This window comes from Rhincodon typus, chromosome 36, assembly GCF_021869965.1.
Source record: "Rhincodon typus isolate 14 chromosome 36, sRhiTyp1.1, whole genome shotgun sequence".
Classification (NCBI taxonomy): domain Eukaryota; kingdom Metazoa; phylum Chordata; class Chondrichthyes; order Orectolobiformes; family Rhincodontidae; genus Rhincodon; species Rhincodon typus.
Window position 1 is genome coordinate 5,946,240 of NC_063367.1, and position 18,948 is coordinate 5,965,187.

At 46.4% G+C, this 18,948-nt stretch overlaps 1 protein-coding gene across 1 annotated transcript in view; it reads left to right on the forward strand.

The window, feature by feature from the left end:
* alpk3a (alpha-kinase 3a) overlaps positions 1-18,948 on the forward strand; it is a 66,864-nt gene that overhangs the window by 39,925 nt on the left and 7,991 nt on the right. Inside the window, exons 5-6 of the mRNA XM_048617027.1 lie at positions 16,301-18,043; positions 18,122-18,419. Of these exons, the coding sequence (XP_048472984.1) occupies positions 16,301-18,043; positions 18,122-18,419 (2,041 nt within the window). The remainder of the gene's footprint in view (positions 1-16,300; positions 18,044-18,121; positions 18,420-18,948) is intronic.

Below are 18,948 nucleotides of genomic sequence, written 5' to 3' on the forward strand. Positions count from 1 at the left end.
TTTCGGGCCTAGACCCTTCCCGAAACGTCAGCTTTCCTGCTCCTCTGATGCTGCTTGGCCTGCTGTGTTCATCCAGCCCTACACCTTGTTGTCCCTTCTATATTGCCAGCTTTCTTGGGTGGCTTCCAAAAGAAAATTTTCTCTTGAAATTTTTTTGCAGAAATGCTGCTTTTATAGCAATGGGTTTACATTTCCAGGAGCATTTTGCTAAAAGAGCTAAGGAAACTTTCAGACTCATGTTTACATCCCTGTTAGAAAATCTGCTGTAATATTTTGTTCACTAAGCCTCTCTCTTTGAAACCCCAAGCCTGTAGTCTGGCTGTGGCATGTACACCCTTTGAGGATGTGTGTGATTTTGTGCATATCCATCTGTATGTTCAAGCTGGCTAATCCATATTTGGTACCTCAGTGTATACTCCCTAGCTTTCTATTGCCTCTTGTTTGGCATCCTTTATTGGCTTCTGGTATCCACCAAAACTTCTCAGTATGAAGGCTTCTACTTCTCATGATATTCCAAGCTTGTTCTATGCTTTATGTCCTTATCAAACTGTGACGTTTACTCACCCTCCTATCTTGTTTGGGACTATCACTTTAGAATCTCCCTCTCCTCTGATTCAAGTTCCTTTTCATCACAGAATCCCTGTGGAAACAGGCCCTTTGGCCCAACAAGTCCACACCGACCCATCCCCCTATAACCCACCTAAGGTCCATACCCCTGAACACTAAGGACAATTTTCCATGGCCAATCCACCTAACTGCACATCGTTGGACTGGGAGGAAACTGGAGCACCCGGAAGAAACCCGCACAGACACAGGGAGAATGTGCAAACTCCACACAGATAGTTGCCCAAGGGTGGGATTGAACCCGGGTCCCTGGCGCTGTGAGGGAGCAGTGCTAACCACTGAGCCACCGTGCCACCCTTTTACCAGTTCATAATCTTTACCTAAGGCCATGTTCTCTTCCACGTCCACTTTGAGAACTCATACCGCATTTTCTGGCCTTCCACATCTGTACGTCATGTTGCTAATTCATGGATCTTAACTTCTGCCTCCCACCCCACGTTCCGTCAGATCCAAAAATTTTCCTTCACGTGTCCGTGTTTCCTGTGGTAGAAGCAGTTGTGAAAGGTTTCCAACTTGTCTCTCACCTGGATCCCTGTTTTAAACAGTTAGGGACTGTCCCGTTTTCTCTGCTTGGCTTCCCTTTACTCTCAGGCTTATCTCAGGAGGCTTTATCACTCTCTCTGTCTCTGTTCTGTGTCAGCTCCCACACCCCATCTTACCTGAGTTTATGAGTCTGTGCATTTTCTCAGTCATTTTTGTCAGAATTGCACCCCATCCATCTCCTGCATGCATGTTTCTCTGCATGCATCTGGAATGGAAAAGGCACTGAACCTTCACAGAACTCCGCGAGGAGAATCAACTTGCAAATGTTTTTGGAGGCGGTTTTGATGTGAAGTGCCCTCACCCACTGGTCATAGGTCAGCTGCTTAAGCCTTTTGAATCCGAGGTACTTCTGTTTCTGAGGCAATGGAATTTTCCCCTGTATGCCCCTGGCATTAACGGGTACGCACATAAAACCATTCCTTTTGGTTAGCTGAGTGGCAATGGCCATCTTTCCCTTTCGGCTTGCTCTGTCATAGCAGTATTCATTGTCAGACTGGACACTTTATCTGCTTTGCTGACCTTTCAAAGGATATAAGGAAGGTGTCAGCCTGTTCTTCATCAGGCCTAGGGATTAAGTGGACAACAGTTTGCTTTTTCACTGGGATACTGAAGGAAACAAATAGGGAGAGTATCATCCAGTTCTTGCTTACAAATCCATTTTCCTTCTCACTGTTCTGCTGTTCAAGTGCAATTGTTGAAATGTAGTTCTGTGTGTGTTCCTCAGTCTGGCTCCATTGTCTTTTCAAACTGGCTAAATAGCAAGCAAGCCTCTCATCTCCCAAATTATTAACCATATGTGAATTTAAACTGGACATGGACATATCCTGAAGAAGATTCATTTGGTTAGATTAGATGGGAAGGTTCCGTTCTGAGGAAGGGTCACGGGACCTGAAACATTAATTCTGATTTATCTTCACAGATGGTGCCAGACCTGCTGAGCTTTTCCAGCAATTTCTGCTTTTGTTTCTGATTTACATTATCCGCAATTCTTTCGGTTTTTATTTGGGTACATTAGGCATCTTTAGATAAAGTGATAATTTCAATGGAAATGCTTTTGCTTATTTTGTACGCGTCTCCTGGACTTGCCTCAAACTGTGGGCAGCTGATCATTGCTGCCTTTTAGATCAGTATTTGTTCTTTTTGCAAATTAATTTTACCCCAAGATGAGTCTTAAGTGTGACAATGTGATGAAATTTGATAGTCCACATTGACCAATATCATAACATAATCTGTTAAATTCCATTCAGTGTTCCTCCATCTGCTTTCGATACTTATTACAGCCTGGCTGTGCCTCATATGCATTTAGTATGTCATCTTTTTTCTAAATTTTGTCTGTAAATTTTAATAGAATTTCCAAATCTTTCTCAGTGATCAATTGTTGAACCCCTAGCTCCGGGTTCACATTAACATGATCCGCTACACTTTCGGGCTTGAGGAACGCAGCAGGTCAGGCAGCATCAGAGGAGCAGGAAAGTCGACATTTCGTGTCGGGACCCTTCTTCAGAACTGGGTGTAAACCCAAAACGTCGACTTTCCTGCTCCTCTGATGCTGCCTGACCTGCCGTTTTCCTCCAGTTCCACTCTGTATTAACTCTGACTCCAGCATCTGCCGTTCTTGCTATGTCCGAGATACTTTACCCTGATCTTGCTTCTAGTGGGAAGTGACAGTGCCAAGGTCATGCCTCACTGCCTTCTTGTTAAAGTTGTTACCCATACCGACACATCAGCTTCTTTTATCTGTTCATCGTATGGTGCAGCTTCATAAAATATTGGTGGGAAATCATAAACTGACACTTTGCACTTGAATTCAGCTATTCTTCTACAAAGTAACTCCAGTTACAGTCTTCTGCGTGAAAGGAATCTTAGTTTTCTATCTCCAGCTTCAGTCAAACATTTGCTACTACCACTGTTAACAGATCCCAAGCCAGTTGGAGAGATTGAATCATGCATCATTGTGGAGAGAGTTTATTGACTTGCTCAGTCTTATCTCTCTCATCGTGCACCGGTATTGTCCAATCAACCTGTTCAGAGATATTGTTACACACCTCTGGGACAGGTGGGATTTGAACCCAGGCCTTCTGACTCAGAGGCAGGGACATTGCCACTACTCCACAAGAGCTATCCTATATACAATTCATTTTCATATCCAAAAGTGCTCTTGCATACAACCAGACATTTTTTACTCCTCATCACCAAGTCACTCGTGGTGTTTCTTCATCTGTCAACCACCACCCGTGCATATTTTCCGAATGATTAAATTATAGGAAATGTCCATTACAGTCAATGCAGATCATCAGAGGTGAGGGGGAGGTTGGGAGAAAGGAAGAGGGAGAAATCAAAATAGAGTTGGAAAGGAGATACAGGACTCCAACCTACGTGTGTGTGTGTGTGTGTGTGCTGACTTGGAAATATCACTGTTCCTTCACTGTCACTGGGTCAAAACCCTGAAATTCCCTCCCTAATTGTGGGTCAATCCAAAGCACCTGGACTGCAGCGGTTCAAGAAGGCAGCTCACCATCAACTTCTCAAGGGCAGCTAGGGACGGGCAATAAATGCTCGCCTAGCTAATGAAGAAAAATTAATAGCTATTACGTGGTTCTTTGTAACGTTGCATAAAGACCATTAACAAAGTTAACAATTGATAAGCAGACACTAATGTGGAACTGGAGGACCCCAGACGGTTCTTGGAAGGTTGTGGGGCTATGGAGGTGACAAAGGTAGTGCAGGGATGGATATGTTAAACAAGGATGAGAGTTTTAAAATGAACTGTTGCTGGACCAGACACCATTTTAGATCAGTGAGCGCAGGAGTGGCTGGGACTTGGTGTGAGAGGAGACAACAGAGCTCTTGCAACGTTTAATATGTTTTTTTAATTCACTCGCTGGATGAGGGACCAGCATTTATTGCCCAGAGAACAGTTGAGAGTCAACCCCATTGCTGTGGGTCTGGAGTCACATGTAGGCCAGACCAGATAAGGATGGCATATCTCCTCCTCTAAAGGAAGGACATTAGCTTCTTGATTCGAGCGGAGGGAGTGGTGAGAGCGCGAGCCGGGAAGTGAACTATTCTATTCAGGCATTGTCTAAACCCAAAACACTACACGTGTAGTGTCTTCCACCCCTCCTCCTCCTCTAACCAAAAAAAAAGACTGTGTGGAGGGTCGGTAAGGTAAGGTAAGGTTTTTTTATATTCTTTTGGCAATCTAGAGTAGAGGGAATTTTTTTTCCTCTTCCTCTTTTGCATTTTTTTCGGCGGGAAGCTGTCGGAGGGAGGAAAGTATCAACCAATTTAATTAACTCATAATAAATTATATAAATTAATAAAGTAATTAACAAAGTAGAAATGGCTGGACGGGTGATGTGTTGTAGCTGCATGATTTGGGAGCTGGCTGATCCCATTGCGAACTGCAGTGACCACATCTGCAGCAAGTGTTGGTTGCTCGAGGAACTTCGCCTCAGAGTTGATGAGCTGGAATCGGAGCTTCAAACACTGCGGCACATCCGGGAGGGGGAGAAATACCTGGACGCCGTGTTTCAGGAGACAGTCACACCTGGTAGATGAAGTATTTCAGATTTGGTTAGTGGCCAGGGACAGCAGGGTGTGACTGTAAGCGAGGCAGGTAGAGGGATCGTGCATTCAGGAACAGAGAACCCTCAGCTCTTGACCTTGGCCAACAGGTATGAGGTACTTGCTCCCTGTGTGGATGAGGAAAAGGGCTGTAGGGAGGATGAGCCAACTGACCATGGCACCGTGTTAAGGGAGGACATTCAAGAGGAGGGAGCAAAAATGCAGGTGGTAGTTGTAGGGGATTCTATAATTAGGGGGATAGATAGTATCCTTTGTAAGCAGGATCGAGAGTCTTGCATGGTGTGTTGCCTGCCTGGTTCCAGGGTAAGGGATATCTCTGACCGGCTGGAAAGGATATTGGAGCGGGAGGGGGAGGATCCAGTCGTTGTGGTCCACGCCGGAACAAACATCATAGGCAAGACTAGGAAAGAGGACCTATTCAGAGATTATCAGGAGCCAGGAAACAAATTAAAGGACAGGTCCTCAAGGGTTATAATCTCCGGATTACTGCCCGAGCCACGTGCTAATTGGCATAGGGACATGAGAATAAGGGAAGTAAACACGTGGCTAAAAGAGTGGTGCGGGAAAGAGGGGTTCCTTTCCATGGGGCACTGGCATCAGTATTGGAACAGGAGAGATCTGTACCATTGGGACGGTCTCCACCTGAACCGAGCTGGGACCAATGTTCTAGCGAAAAGGGCAAATAGGCTGGTCAACAGGACTTTAAACTAGAAAGTGGGGGGGAAGGGAATGGTGAAACTTGCCCCAGTGGGAAACAAAGCAGCAGGTTAACATCTGTAGTTGTGGATTCAACTAAGTGGAAAAATATGAAAGAAATGACAGGGAAGGAGAACTCTGGAGAGATTATTAAAGTCTCCAGCACAGACACAAATAGGACAGAGTGTTTGGAAAAGGCTAGCAGTCAAACACTGGAAAAATGAATGAAAATGAGAAGAGGGAGGGTTAATACAGGACTGAAGGTGTTATATCTGAATGCACACAGTATAAGGAATAAGGTAAATGAGCTTGTGGTGCAGATCGAAACTGGCAGGTATGACGTGGTAGGCATCACGGAGACGTGGCTGCAAGCGGATCAGGATTGGGAACTGAATATCCAAAGATATACATCCTATCGAACAGGTAGGCAGGTGGGCCGAGGGGGTGGGGTTGCCTTATTAGTGAGAAATGAAATTAAATCAAAAGGAAGAAACAAAGTAGGGTCAGATGGTGTAGAACCTATGTGGATAGAATTGAGGAACCGCAAGGTAAAAAAACTATAGTTGGGATTGTGTACAGGCCTCCAAACAGTAGTCAGGAGCTGGGGTGCAAGATACACCAGGAGATAGAAAAGGTGTGTAAGAAAGGCAAGGTTACAGTGATCATGGGGGATTTCAGTATGCAGGTGGACTAGGAAAATCATGTTGGTGGTGGATTGCAAGAAAAGGAGTTTGTGGAATGTCTACGAGATGGCTTTTTGGAGCAGCTTGTGGTGGAGCACACAAGGGAACAGGCAATTCTGGATTTAGTGTTGTGCAATGAGGCAAGCTTGATAAAGGAGCTTAAGGTTAGGGAACCCTAAGGGGGAAGTAATCATAAGATGATAGAATTTACTCTGCAATTTGAGAGGGAGAAGATAGAATCAGAGGTAACGGTATTACAGCTGAATAAAGGCAACTACAGAGGTATGAGGGAGAAGCTGGGCAGAATTGACTGGGAGTGGAGCCTAGCAGGAAAGACACTGGAACAGCAATGGCAGGAGTTTCTGGGAGTAATTCAGGAGTCACAGCAAAAATTCATCCCTAGGAAAAAGAAGGATGGTACAGGGAGGATGAGGCAACCATGGCTGACTAGGGAAGTCAAGGATAGCATAAAAGCAAAAGAGAAAACATATAATGTGGCGAAGGGCAGTGGGAAACCAGAGGATTGAGAAGCTTACAACGACCAACAGAGGGCAACAAAAAAAGAAATAAGGAGGGAGAAGATTAAATATGAGGGTAAGCTAGCCAGTAATGTAAATGAAGACTGTAAGAGTTTCTTTAGATATATAAAAGGCAGAAGAGAGGCAAAAGTGGACATTGGACCACTGGAAAATGACGGTGGAGAGATAGTAGTGGGGAGCAAGGAAATGGCTGAGGAACTGAATAATTACTTCGCGTCAGTCTTCATGGTGGAAGACACGAGTAATATCCCAAAAATTCAACAGAGTCAGGGGGCAGAGCTGAGTATGATGGCCATCACCAAGGAAAAGGTGCTAGCAAAACTGATTGGCCTGAAGGTGGATAAATCACTTGGACCAGGTGGACTACACTCCAGAGTTCTAAAGGAGATAGCTGAAGAGATAGTGGAAGCGTTAGTGGTGATCTTTCTGGAATTGCTAGAGTCAGGGAGGGTCCCAGAGGACTGGAAAATTGCTAACGTGACAGCCCAGTCTAAAAAGGGAGTAAGGCAAAAGACAGAAAATTACAGGCCGATTAGCCTAATCTCGCTCGTGGGTAAGATTTTGGAGTCCATTGTAAAAGATGAGATTGCTGAATATTTGGAAGTGTATAGTAAAATAGGGCAAAGTCAGCATGGTTTCTTCAAGGGGAGGTCATGCTTGACAAATCTGCTAGAATTCTTTGAGGAAGTAACGAGCAGGGTAGACCAAGGAGAGCCAATGGATGTTAACTACCTGGACTTCAAAAAGGCCTTTGACAAGGTGCCACACAGGAGGCTGCTGAGTAAGATAAAGGCCCATGGTGTTAGAGGCAAGGTGCTAGCATGGATAGAAGTGTGGCTGATTGGCAGAAAGCAGAGAGTGGGGATAAAGGGGTCTTTCTCAGGATGGCAGCCAGTGACAAGTGGAGCTCCGCAAGGGTCAGTGCTGGGACCACAACTTTTCACTTTATGCGTTAATGATCTAGAAGAAGGAACTGTAGGCATTCTGGCTAAGTTTGCAGACAATACAAAGGTAGATGGAGGGACAGGTAGTATTGAGGAGGCGGGGAGGCTGCAGAAGGATTTGGACAGGTTAGGAGAGTGGGCAAAGAAGTGGCAGATGGAGTACAACGTGGGAAAGTGTGAGGTCATGCACTTTGGTAAGAAGAATAAAAGCATGGACTATTTTCGAAATGAGGAGAAAATTCAGAAGTCTGAAGTGCAAAGAGACTTGGGAGTTCTAGTCCAGGATTCTGTCAAAGTAAACTTGCAGGTTGAGTCAGTAGTCAGGAAAGCAAATGCAATGTTGGCATTTATTTTGAGAGGACTTGAATATAAAAGCAGGGATGTACTACTGAGGCTTTATAAGGCTCTGGTCAGGCCACATTTGGAGTATTGTGTGCAGTTTTGGGCCCCATATCTCAGGAAGGATATACTGGCTCTGCAGAGGAGGTTCACGAGAATGGTCCCAGGACTGGAAAGCTTAACATATGAGGAACTTTTGAGGACTCTGGGAATATACTCATTGGAGTTTAGAAGGATGAGGGGGGATCTAATTGAAATTTACAGAATACTGAATGGCCTGGACAAAGTGGATGATGGGAAGATGCTTCCATTGGTCGGACAGTCTAGGACCTGAGGGCACAGCCTTAGAGTAAAGGGAAGACCTTTTGGAATGGAGGTAAAGAGAAACTACTTCAGCCAGAGAGTGGTGAATCTATGGAATTCACTGCCACAGAAGGCTGTGGACGCCAGGTCATTGAGTACATTTAAGACTAAGATAGATAGGTTCTCGATTATCAAGGGGATCAACGGTTACAGGGAGAAAGCGGGAGAATGGGGTTGAGGAACTTATCAGTCATGATTGAATGGTGGAGCAGACTGGATGGGCCGAATGGCCTAATTTCTGCTCTTATGTCTTATAGTGAATCAGATGGGTGTTTTTCCCCTAACAAACAACACTGCATTCATGGTCATCAGTAGATTCTTAATTCCAGAATTTTTCCTGATTGAATTCCAATTCTACCATCTGCTATGGCAGGATTTGAACCTGGATTCCTGGAACATTAGAGATAACAAGGTGTAGAGCTGGATGAACACAGCAGGCCAAGCAGCATCAGAGGAGCAGGAAAGCTGATGTTTCGGGCCTAGACCCTTCTTCAGAAATGGGGGAAGGGAAGGGGATTCTGAAATAAATAGGGAGTGAGGGGGAGGCGGAAAGAAGATGGATAGAGGAGAAGATAGGTGGAGAGGAGACAGACAGGTCAAAGAGGCGGGGCTGGAGCCAGTAAAGGTGAGTGTAGGTGGGGAGTTAGGGAGGAGATAGGTCAGTCCAGGGAGGACGGACAGGTCAAGGGGGCGGGATGAGGTTAGTAGGTAGGAGATGCGGGGTGAGTCTTGAGGTGGGAGGAGGGGATAGGTGGGAGGAAGGACAGGTTAGGGAGGCAGGGAACAAGCTGGGCTGGTTTTGGGATGCGGTAGGGGGAGGGGAGATTTTGAAGCTTGTGAAGTCCACATTGATACCATTGGGCTGCAGAGTTCCCAAGCGAAATATGAAATGCTGTTCCGGCAACCTTCGGGTGGCATCGTTGTGGCACTGCAGGCCCAGGATGGACATGTCGTCTGAGGAATGGGAGGGGGTGTTGAAATGGTTTGCGACTGGGAGGTGCAGTTGTTTAGTGCGAGCCGAGCGTACGTGTTCCGCAAAGCGGTCCCCAAGCCTCCGCTTGGTTTCCCCGATGTAGAGGAGGCCACAATGGGAACAGCAGATACAGTATACCACATTAGCAGATGTGCTGATGAAAATGATAATGCCAGAACTTTCAATAGCTAAGGAAGAGTTGTTTATCAAGTGTTACAAAGAAAGCTGCTCCTGGCAGCCATACCATCTATTGGTATTAAATAAGGAATTTCACACTTTTCCACAAGAAGTGACTCAGGTTTCTGTAATAGAGAGATAACAGTTGTCTTTCCAGGTATTTGACAAACAACCGTGATCAACAATCATCCATATAAGAATAACCTCAAGAGTATGGGTGAAAAATTAACTGCGGCTAAGAATAGACATTTGTAAGCACTTTGGGATTTATCCTTCCAGCTGCAGGCATGCAAAGCAAGGGCCAGGATCTAAATATTGAGGTCAAGTGGCCAAAAATCAGGAAAGTTTCATCTCACTAACAGCCACATCAAAAGTTAGTGGATACAATATTTTAATTTCTGTACTATACACTATTCATGTTTTCCTTATCTGTTATCTGATCTAAACTCAAACAACAGAAGTTTCAGCTTTGGCCTGGCCCCTATTATTGCCTCAATCAGAGTTTGAAGCTCTGTCTGCTTTTAATTCCTCTGTACTGAATTGTTCTACCATATTTCCCTAACACAAACATTGATAGCTTTCTGTATTTTAATTTTACAGCATTTAAGCTTCTTGCACATTCAAAACACAACATCCTTGGATTGAGAAATGAGACAAAATAGTTAAAAGCTACTCAAATGAAAGCAAAGTACTGCAGAGGCTGGAAATCTGAAATAGAAGCAGAATGTGCGGGAGAAACTCAGCAGGTCTGGCAGCATCAGTGGAGAGAGAATCAGAGTTAACGTTTTGGGTCCTGTTCTGAAGAAGAGTCAAATTAGACAAATTCTGTTTCTCTCTCAAAAGATGCTGCCAGATCTGCTGAGTTTCTCCAGCATTTTATACTTGTATTAAGAGCAGCTTTCTGGCTGTGTATACTGACAAAATTGTTTGATAAGACTATGCACAGGTCTGACCCAACATTGAAGCCTGTGATGACCCTGCATGAACTTCGTTGCTATTTACTTCTGAGGCTTCAGTGAATTAATCCAATAATCTGGGTGCACGTCTCACCATGGGCAGTCTGTGAGTTTTCATTCAGTTTTAACAAAAATCTCAAAATAGATCTGGAAATTAAAAAGAAGTCAGTACCAATAAATCATCATAAAACTGTTGTATCAGTTTGTAGACTTGCTGGCCGAGCCGGTGTGTCTGTTTGCAGACGTTTCGTCATCCTGCTAGGTATGGTCCCCATGATCCAACCCAAACTCTGGGTCTGCTATGTAGATGACACCTTCGTGATTATCAAACGCACAAGAATGGAAGAAACCCACCGACACATAAACAACATCCTCACTGGGATACAATTCACAAAGGAAGAAGGGAACAATAACCAGCTACCCTCCCTGGACATAATGGTAGAATGCAAAACCAACAGGGAAATCCAGAAAAGCGTATACAGAAAGACCACCCGTATGGACCAGATACTTCATTACTCCAGCAATCACCCAACACCCATAGACGGAGCTGCATCAGGACATTATTCAAATGGGCCACAACACACAGCAGCAACCCGGAATTGCGCAAAGCAGAACAGGGGCACCTATACGGAGTTTTCAAAAGGAATGGATACCCAAAAAGCACAATCTGCCTTTACCTCTGCGACAGACCACAACAAGAAGACACAACACAGCCAGACACACTAGTCACCCTATGGTACATCAGAGACCTATCAGAGATGACCACAAGGCTACTCAGACCCCTAGGTATCAGGGTAGTCCAAACCAACAACCACCCTGCAACAGCTACTGGCGAATGTAAAGGATCCCATACCTGCAACCAATAAAACTAATGTAATATACAAAATACCATGCAAGGACTGTGAGAAACATTATAGAGGCCAAACCGGGAGAAAACTGACAGTAAGGATACACTAACTAGCCACCAAGAGACATGACCAATTCTCACTGGTCTCACTACACACGGACAAAGAAAGTCACGAGTTTGACTGGGACAGCACCTCCATAATAGCACAAGCCAAACAGAGACATGCCAAGGAATTTCTGGAGGCCTGGCATTCCAACTGGAACTCCATCAACAAACACATTGAACTGGACCCGATATACAAACCACTGAAAAACAGAACCAGAAGCACTGCTAACCGCCCCAGCAAACCGAGGCATATAAATAACAAGTGGGACAGAACATCAGCGCTTCACTGGAGGCGCACTGACGATGTTACCTAGCAGGGTGACGAAATGTCTGCGATCAAACACACCGGCTCAGCGAGCAAGTCTACAACCTCATCCACAGCCCGAGCTACAAATCTTCTCAAAAACTTTAAACTGTTGTATTCTTGTTAAAAACCCAATTGGTTTCAGAAAGGAGATAGTAGGAACTGCAGATGCTGGAGAATCTGAGATAACAAGGTGCAGGGCTGGATGAACACAGCAGGCCAAACAGCATCATAGGAGCAGAAAGGCTGACGTTTTGGGCCTAGACCCTTCATCAGAAAAGGGGGAGGAGAAGGGGGTTCTGAAATAAATAGGGAGAGACGGGGAGGCGGACTGGCTCCATCCCCGCCTCTTCGACCTGTTTGTTCCTCTCCACCTATCCTCTCCTCTATCCATCTTCTATTCGCCTCCCACTCTCTCCCTATTTATTTCAGAACCCCCTTCCCCTCCCCCTTTTCTGATGAAGGGTCTAGGCCCGAAACGTCAGCCTTTCTGCTCCTATGATGCTGCTTGGCCTGCTGTGTTCATCCAGCCCTGCACCTTGTTGTCTTGGTTTCAGAAAGGAAATCTGTTGGCCTTAATGCCCAGGCCTGTATTTGACTCCAGTCATAGAGGTCTACAGCCCTTTGGCCCAACTTGTCCATGCTGCCTAGTCCCACAGCATTGTAGTGGATATTTAACAACCCTCTGAAATGGTGTAGCAAGACCCCCCACCCCCCAGTCGTATAAGTGGCTAGGTATGATAAGAGTAAAGCTGAAACAGCTCTTGTGGTGCAGTGGCTAGAGCCCAGGTTCATGTCGCCCTGTACCAGAGGGGGGGCGTGAATTGATTAAAAATATCTCAAACTGAATACATTGTGAATCTATGAACTAAGCATAATGAAGGCATCCCTCAGCCCAGTCAACCGTGAAGGCCTCCTTACACCATTACCACTTTGCGTATCCTGTTAGAGGAGCCTGTCAGCAACTTGGGTATAGCAGGTCAGATTGGTGAGAGGTGCTGATACAGAGCAGTGCAGGCTGGGAAGGAGTGCCCCCGAAAGTCTTTCACATTTACTCATCCACATGGAGACCACCTTCTGTCTTCACGTTAACAACACCTCTGTCGTGTTGTGTGGCTCTACTGCCATGCTAAACGATTTACATTCGGAACAGATCTGGCAGCCCATACCTGGGAATCCAGAAGGCATGGTGGGCTATAAGCAGCAGGTGAATTGTATTCATGTACAACCTGCTGGCCTTGGGTATTCCCAACCTTCTGTCACCATCAAAACAGAGAACAGCTCTGCTTCGTTAAGCCAGGCATACCTGAGGGTGAGGCTCCATCCTGTTGAAGTGACAGTGTAGGACTACTTGCATTCTAAACAGAAAAAGCTGCATGGTACACATGATCCCACAATCAGTGGGTCAGATCGAAGCTCCACAGTCCCATTTCCATCATGAACAGGTGGCTCCCAACCCCAGAGATGGTAGAGCCCAGGTTGTGAATGCAAAAGATAGGCTCAAAGTGTTTGAAAACCTCTTAGCTCCAAGTGCAGATCCACCCCTCACTTCCTCTCAATGCCAGTCTTCAGCCAGTTTTGATCTGCTCCATTGGATTGCCAAGAAATGGACTGGAGTGTAAAGGGATCAAGGGGTTACAGAGAGAAAGCAGGAGATCGGGTTTGGGAGACATCTGCCATGATTGAATGGCAGAGCAGATCTGATGGGGTCGCCCTGTTACAGGAAGGATATTATCAAATTGGAGAACGTTCAGAAAACATTTACCAGGATGTTGCCAGGAAAGGGGTTATAAGGAGAGGCTGGGACTTTTATCACTAGAGCGTGGGAGATTTAGGGGTGACCTTATAGTGGTTTATAAAATCATGAGGGGTATAGAGAAGGTGACTGGCAGGTGTCTTTTCCCTAGGTGTGGGGAGTTCAAAACTAGACAAACTTCAAAACTAAAAATTTTTTAATATGAGAGGAGCAAGATTTAAAAAGGACATAAGGGGCAGCACTTTTACACAGAGAGTGGTTCGTGTGTGGAATGAACTGGGAGAGGAAGCGGTGAATGCAGGTACATTTACAACATTTAAAAGACATTTCAATAAGTACATTAATAAGAAATGTTTGGAGCCTAATGTAGGCAGGTGGGACTAGTTTACTTTGAGAACATGGACAGTGTGGACTGGTCGGACCGAAGGGTCTGTTTACTTGCTGTGTGGTTTTATGGCCTAATTCTGCTCCTATGTCTTATGATATTATGGATAGTCAAAGGCTATGGGTCCTGCAACACCCTGGCAGTTACAATGAGGACTTGTGCTTCAGTACTATCTATGCCTTCCAATGAAAGCTGCTCCAGGACAGCTACAATACTGGCATCCACCGAACAATTGGGGAAATTGCCAGCTATGTCCTGTGCACTGAGGCCAAACAAATTCAACTTAAACAATTCACATCCTGCCAGCCTCATCTAGTCATTAGCAAAGTGATGAAAGGAGGCATTTACAGTGCTATCTTTCTTCATCACCTAGAGCCCATGGCCACCTTGCTGCATCTTTTAGGTTTTTAGAGGAGTTTCCTCACTGGGTAGGAGTGAGTTGCCAATTCATAGAATCACAGAATCCCTACAGTGTGGAAGCAGACCATTCAGCCCATCAAGTCCACACTGACCATCCTGAAGAGCATCCCACGCAGACCCCCCCCCAAAATCAGCATTTAGCATGACCAATCCACCTCGCCTGCACATCTTTAGACTGTGGGAAGAAACAGGAGCACCCGGAGGAAACCCACACAGACATGAGGAGAATGTGCAAACTCCACACAGACAGTCGCCTGAGGCTGGAATCGAACCTTAAAGGTCCCTGGCGCTGTGAGGCAGCAGTGCTAACCACTGAGCCACCGTGCTGCCCTTCAGGGACTGTACAGTATTGTAAATGCCTTGTTAATGGCCTGACTCAACTCTTTAATATTCTGTTTCCTTTCTTACCAAATGGCTGGACCAAGCTTGACATTGAGAATGGAAACCAGGGCAGGTGCCTGTTGAATGCAGCTCACTGCTTGTCCTGAAGGACCTCCAAGTTGGATACTGGGCACCAGTATCTCAGACCACCCTCCCCGGGCACCGGCCACAAACAACCCACATCCGTAGACACTGGCATCTGACATGTGGCAGCCTTTAAGAGCCATCAGTGCACATTTTTGATCCACTTACAGTTTGCCTTCAGCACTTTAATGCTCAGGCTGTACCACAAACTTCCATTGTAATGGCACAGCAAGGAGACTGTGTGCTCAGGGACACACACCCAGCTCAGGGAGTGCACAGGCTGTATCCCCATGCTATTCGCTTGCTCTCACTCACTCTGAGCCTTCCTAAATGCTTGCAGTATCCCTGACTTGCGTTGTCTCTGCAGCAGACCTGAATAGGATCGAGGCACTTGCCACTCAGTGTCAAGCAGACTCATGTAGGTACCATTTCCAATAAACACCCCCTTAACATCGTTACCAACCCCTTGAGGACCATTCATTTTCTTTTTAAAGAGAGGACCGATTTCCCCAGTGACACACAGAAATAATCGCAAAGAATATCACCGTCTTTTACTGTAACAAACAAACTAAAACCAACATTGACTAAACATTAGAGAGAGCAAGAACTGCAGATGCTGGAGCCAGAGATAACATAGTGGGGAGCTAGAGGAACACAGCAGGCCAGGCAGCACCAGAGGAGCAGGAAAGTTGACGTTTCAGGAAAAACAGACTAAACATTACTTAGTAAGCATCCAGTGTGCTAAAGTACAGAAAGGGTACTTTCCCCATTAAGTAATTAGCACTGCACGCATGAGGAAATTCAACGTGTGCTAGCACAGGAAGCCACTCAAACTGTGCTGGCCTCAGTGTCCCAGCGATAATCCTCCTACTTTCTCAGAGGTGGATACTTAACAAGTTTGCGTGGTAAATGCTAAGCTTGGTTGAGGAGCCAGCAGTACTTTGCTGATATTTAGACCAGGGTGAGTGAAAGCAGTGTGTTGACTCTACTCTCCAAGGTGCCACCTAACAGTTACTGAGGGAGATTTACTCTCATCTTGACCTTTGCCCCGGTCCCCTTAGAGGTGTTGCCACTTGGTTAACCAGCTCCAGTAGAGGTCTCACCAACATCCTGTAAAATCTCAATATGATGTCCCAACTCCTATACTCAAAGGTCTCTGCAATGAAGGCAAGCATGCTAAACACTTGTTTAACCACCCTGTGATGCAAACTTCAAAGAAATATGTACCTGAACCCCTGTCCGTTCTACAACACTACCCAAGGCCGTATTTTTAATTGTATAAATCCTGTCCTTGTTTGGTCAACTTGTGGCATTCTCTACCACAGAGGGCTGGGAGGCTCAGTGCATCCGGGAAAGAAATTTATAGATTTAAGGTAATAAAGGCATTAAGGGGGTCTGGGGAGAAAGTGGGAATTTCACAATGTGATAGAGCAGACATGGACATAATGGGTGGAGCAGATTGAAATCCCTCCTCCTCTGTTTCCATGAGAGTATCCTCGTCTACCTAATCCTGTATTAGTAAGGATAATACTGTGTTATGGTGTAAATAATGTTCCTGGTTTAGAATTCCATCCCTTTTTCATCCTTCTTCAGGCTGCGGAGTGTAACAAGCAGACACAATATGACATCTCACCCGTTTCGGAGAGTACTGGTGATAGTGTTTGTTCCTTAAACAGTGAGTGGGAGAAATTAGATTTCCTGAGCACCTCTGAGCCCACAGACATCTCAGATGAGCCCCGCACGCCCGAGACCACGACGTCGGAAGGCACGCAGCCGGAACTGAGAGATTCCACCGACGAGGATGTGCACCTGCCCCCAAGTGACGTGGAAACCCTGTCGACTGTAGAAAGGAGAGATCAGCTCGTTCAGCCCGTCTACCAGCACGTTCTGGCCCTTCAGACAGGTGCTCAGGCAGTGGAGCTCACCGGTGCTGCTCCTGCAGGCGATCAGCTCCCAGTGTTGGACGTGTCTGGGCCTAGCAGTGCTGTGGGTAGTGTGGACCCTGAAGAGAGCCTCCCAGTGCCACTTGTGGGAGGAATCTTTACCGATTTAGCGTTGCATTTAGTTCAGGATCGTGATGCTGAGGCCACCTCCTCTACAGACAGTAAACCATCTGAGGAAGCCATTGCCGAGGGCAACGATGAGTTTCTGAAGGTTGACCGTGTGGAGGAAGCAGCAGCTGAAGAGCACGTGCATCCCAATGTCCCCTCCGACAGTTTCGGTGTGCACTTGGTAGAAGTGTTCCTATCCTACTTAAAGATTCCCAGATTCCTATTGGGTGACAAGCCCCCTCCCGGCGATGTTGGCAAACCAGAGGCAACGCCAAATGCCCCAGAGATTGTGGATGCGAGCTCACAGACCGAAGGTCCCAGAGCCCTGGGTGTTACAGACCCGAATAAGGCACAGCCTTTGGAGCCATTGTTAGAGCAAGACATTGCCCATTCTCTGCCAATCGTTCCTGAAGTTTGCCAGGTTTCTGAAGGGCTCATGTCTGCTAGACCTCAGGCAGGGACAGATGATGGCTGTGCCACACTGTTGCCCAACACTGAGGAAGAATTCAGTCCAGAATCGACATCCCTCGGCGAACCTTCCACAGAGATGGGCGCTAATCCTGACCTCTTTGCCGTCATGCCACCAAGCACTCCCGAACCCAGCCTCCCCACTGCCCTCCCGGGCACACCATCATCTCTACCCCTGAGAAATTCCATGACAGAGCAGCCTCTGGGAGAGCCAGGCCTTATCTGTACGGGGTTGAATTTAACTGAGATGCCAAAAGATCTCAAAGTCCCAGGTACGTTTACTTTGCTGGATGTCAGTAGGCTTGATGATGCTGGGGAAGGGCAAGGTATGACTGGTTTATCATCCACTGAAGATGAACCTGCCAAAAACACAGCTCCATGTCCGGAGGGAATGACAGGAGAGAGGAGTGTGGTGGAGATCGACTCTGGACATGGAAATAATCTCTTAGAAGTGTTGTGCATTCCAGATAGTGAAGTGATACCTGTTCCAAAACCAATAGCAGTAAGTACTGATGTTGTAACGTCAAATGGTGACACACAGAGCACAAAAAGTGTCTCCAATACCCACGTGCCTGAAATTAGCCAAGTGCCATCCATCGTAGTGGGCACTAAGGTCTTTAAGGATGAGGCAGCAGCAAAGATTGAGGATGAAGAGACCCTCCAGAAGGACGAGACATCAGTGCCCCCTCTGCCAGCCTCAAGCCTCAGGATGACACTCAGTGATAGCACGTCCACTATCCCATCAGCCACTCCGGCAGAGCTGGCCGCTGGCGCTCGCCGCAAAATCTTCCTGCCCCGCTCCAAGATGCCGGACGAGGCTGAAGGAGGAGGCCCCACCGCTCTCCCCTCTCCATTGCAGCTGAAGAAGGAGGAGGGAGCGAAGCGAATCCAACAGGGAGGCACGGACTACCTGGACGAGGGGCCGAGTCCATTCCTGTCGGCGCCCAGGAGGAGTGGGGCCCTCCTGCAGGCCCCTGTTGCCACCCAGCAGGCAGCACCCTCGGAGCGACGCTCGCCAACAACACCACGCAAGATGGCCACCCTCGAAGTGCCCAGGTTTCACGGGGAAGCCGAGGATCAAAATGGGAGCTCCCTGACGTCCAAAATGATGATGACCAAAGACACCAAAGCTGGCTCGGTTAAAAGTGAGGTGAAAACTGAAGAGGGCAAACCGACAAAGAATATCTTTAAAGGTAAGAGGGTGAATGAAACCTTCAGATTAATACTGTGTTATGTAGCGAGGACCTGCTATCATAAAGGATGGGTTGAAGAGTTGAAGTGATCATGTTATGGGGTTTAGCTGGCTTTGTAATCCATAAAACCATAAGATGTAGGAACAGAAGTAGGCCATTCAGCCCACCTTCTCCATTCAATGAGATCATCCTCCACTGATAATCCTCCACTTCCTTTAACTATGACTCCGACTAGGAGTGGGCAAGTACTAAACTCACTCTTTACATCAACCCTAACCCTAATGCTAATCCTAATCCTAACAATAACCCTAATCCTAATGCTAACCCTAACCTTAACCCTAACACTAAACCTAATCCTAATCCTAACCCTAACCCTAAACCTAATGGTAAACCGAACGCTATCCCCAACCCTAATGCTAACCCTAAATCTAATACTAACCCTAACTCAAAAGCTAATCCTGACCCTGACAGTAACCCTAACCCTAACCCCAAGCATAACCATAACCTTAACTTAACAGTAGCCCTAACC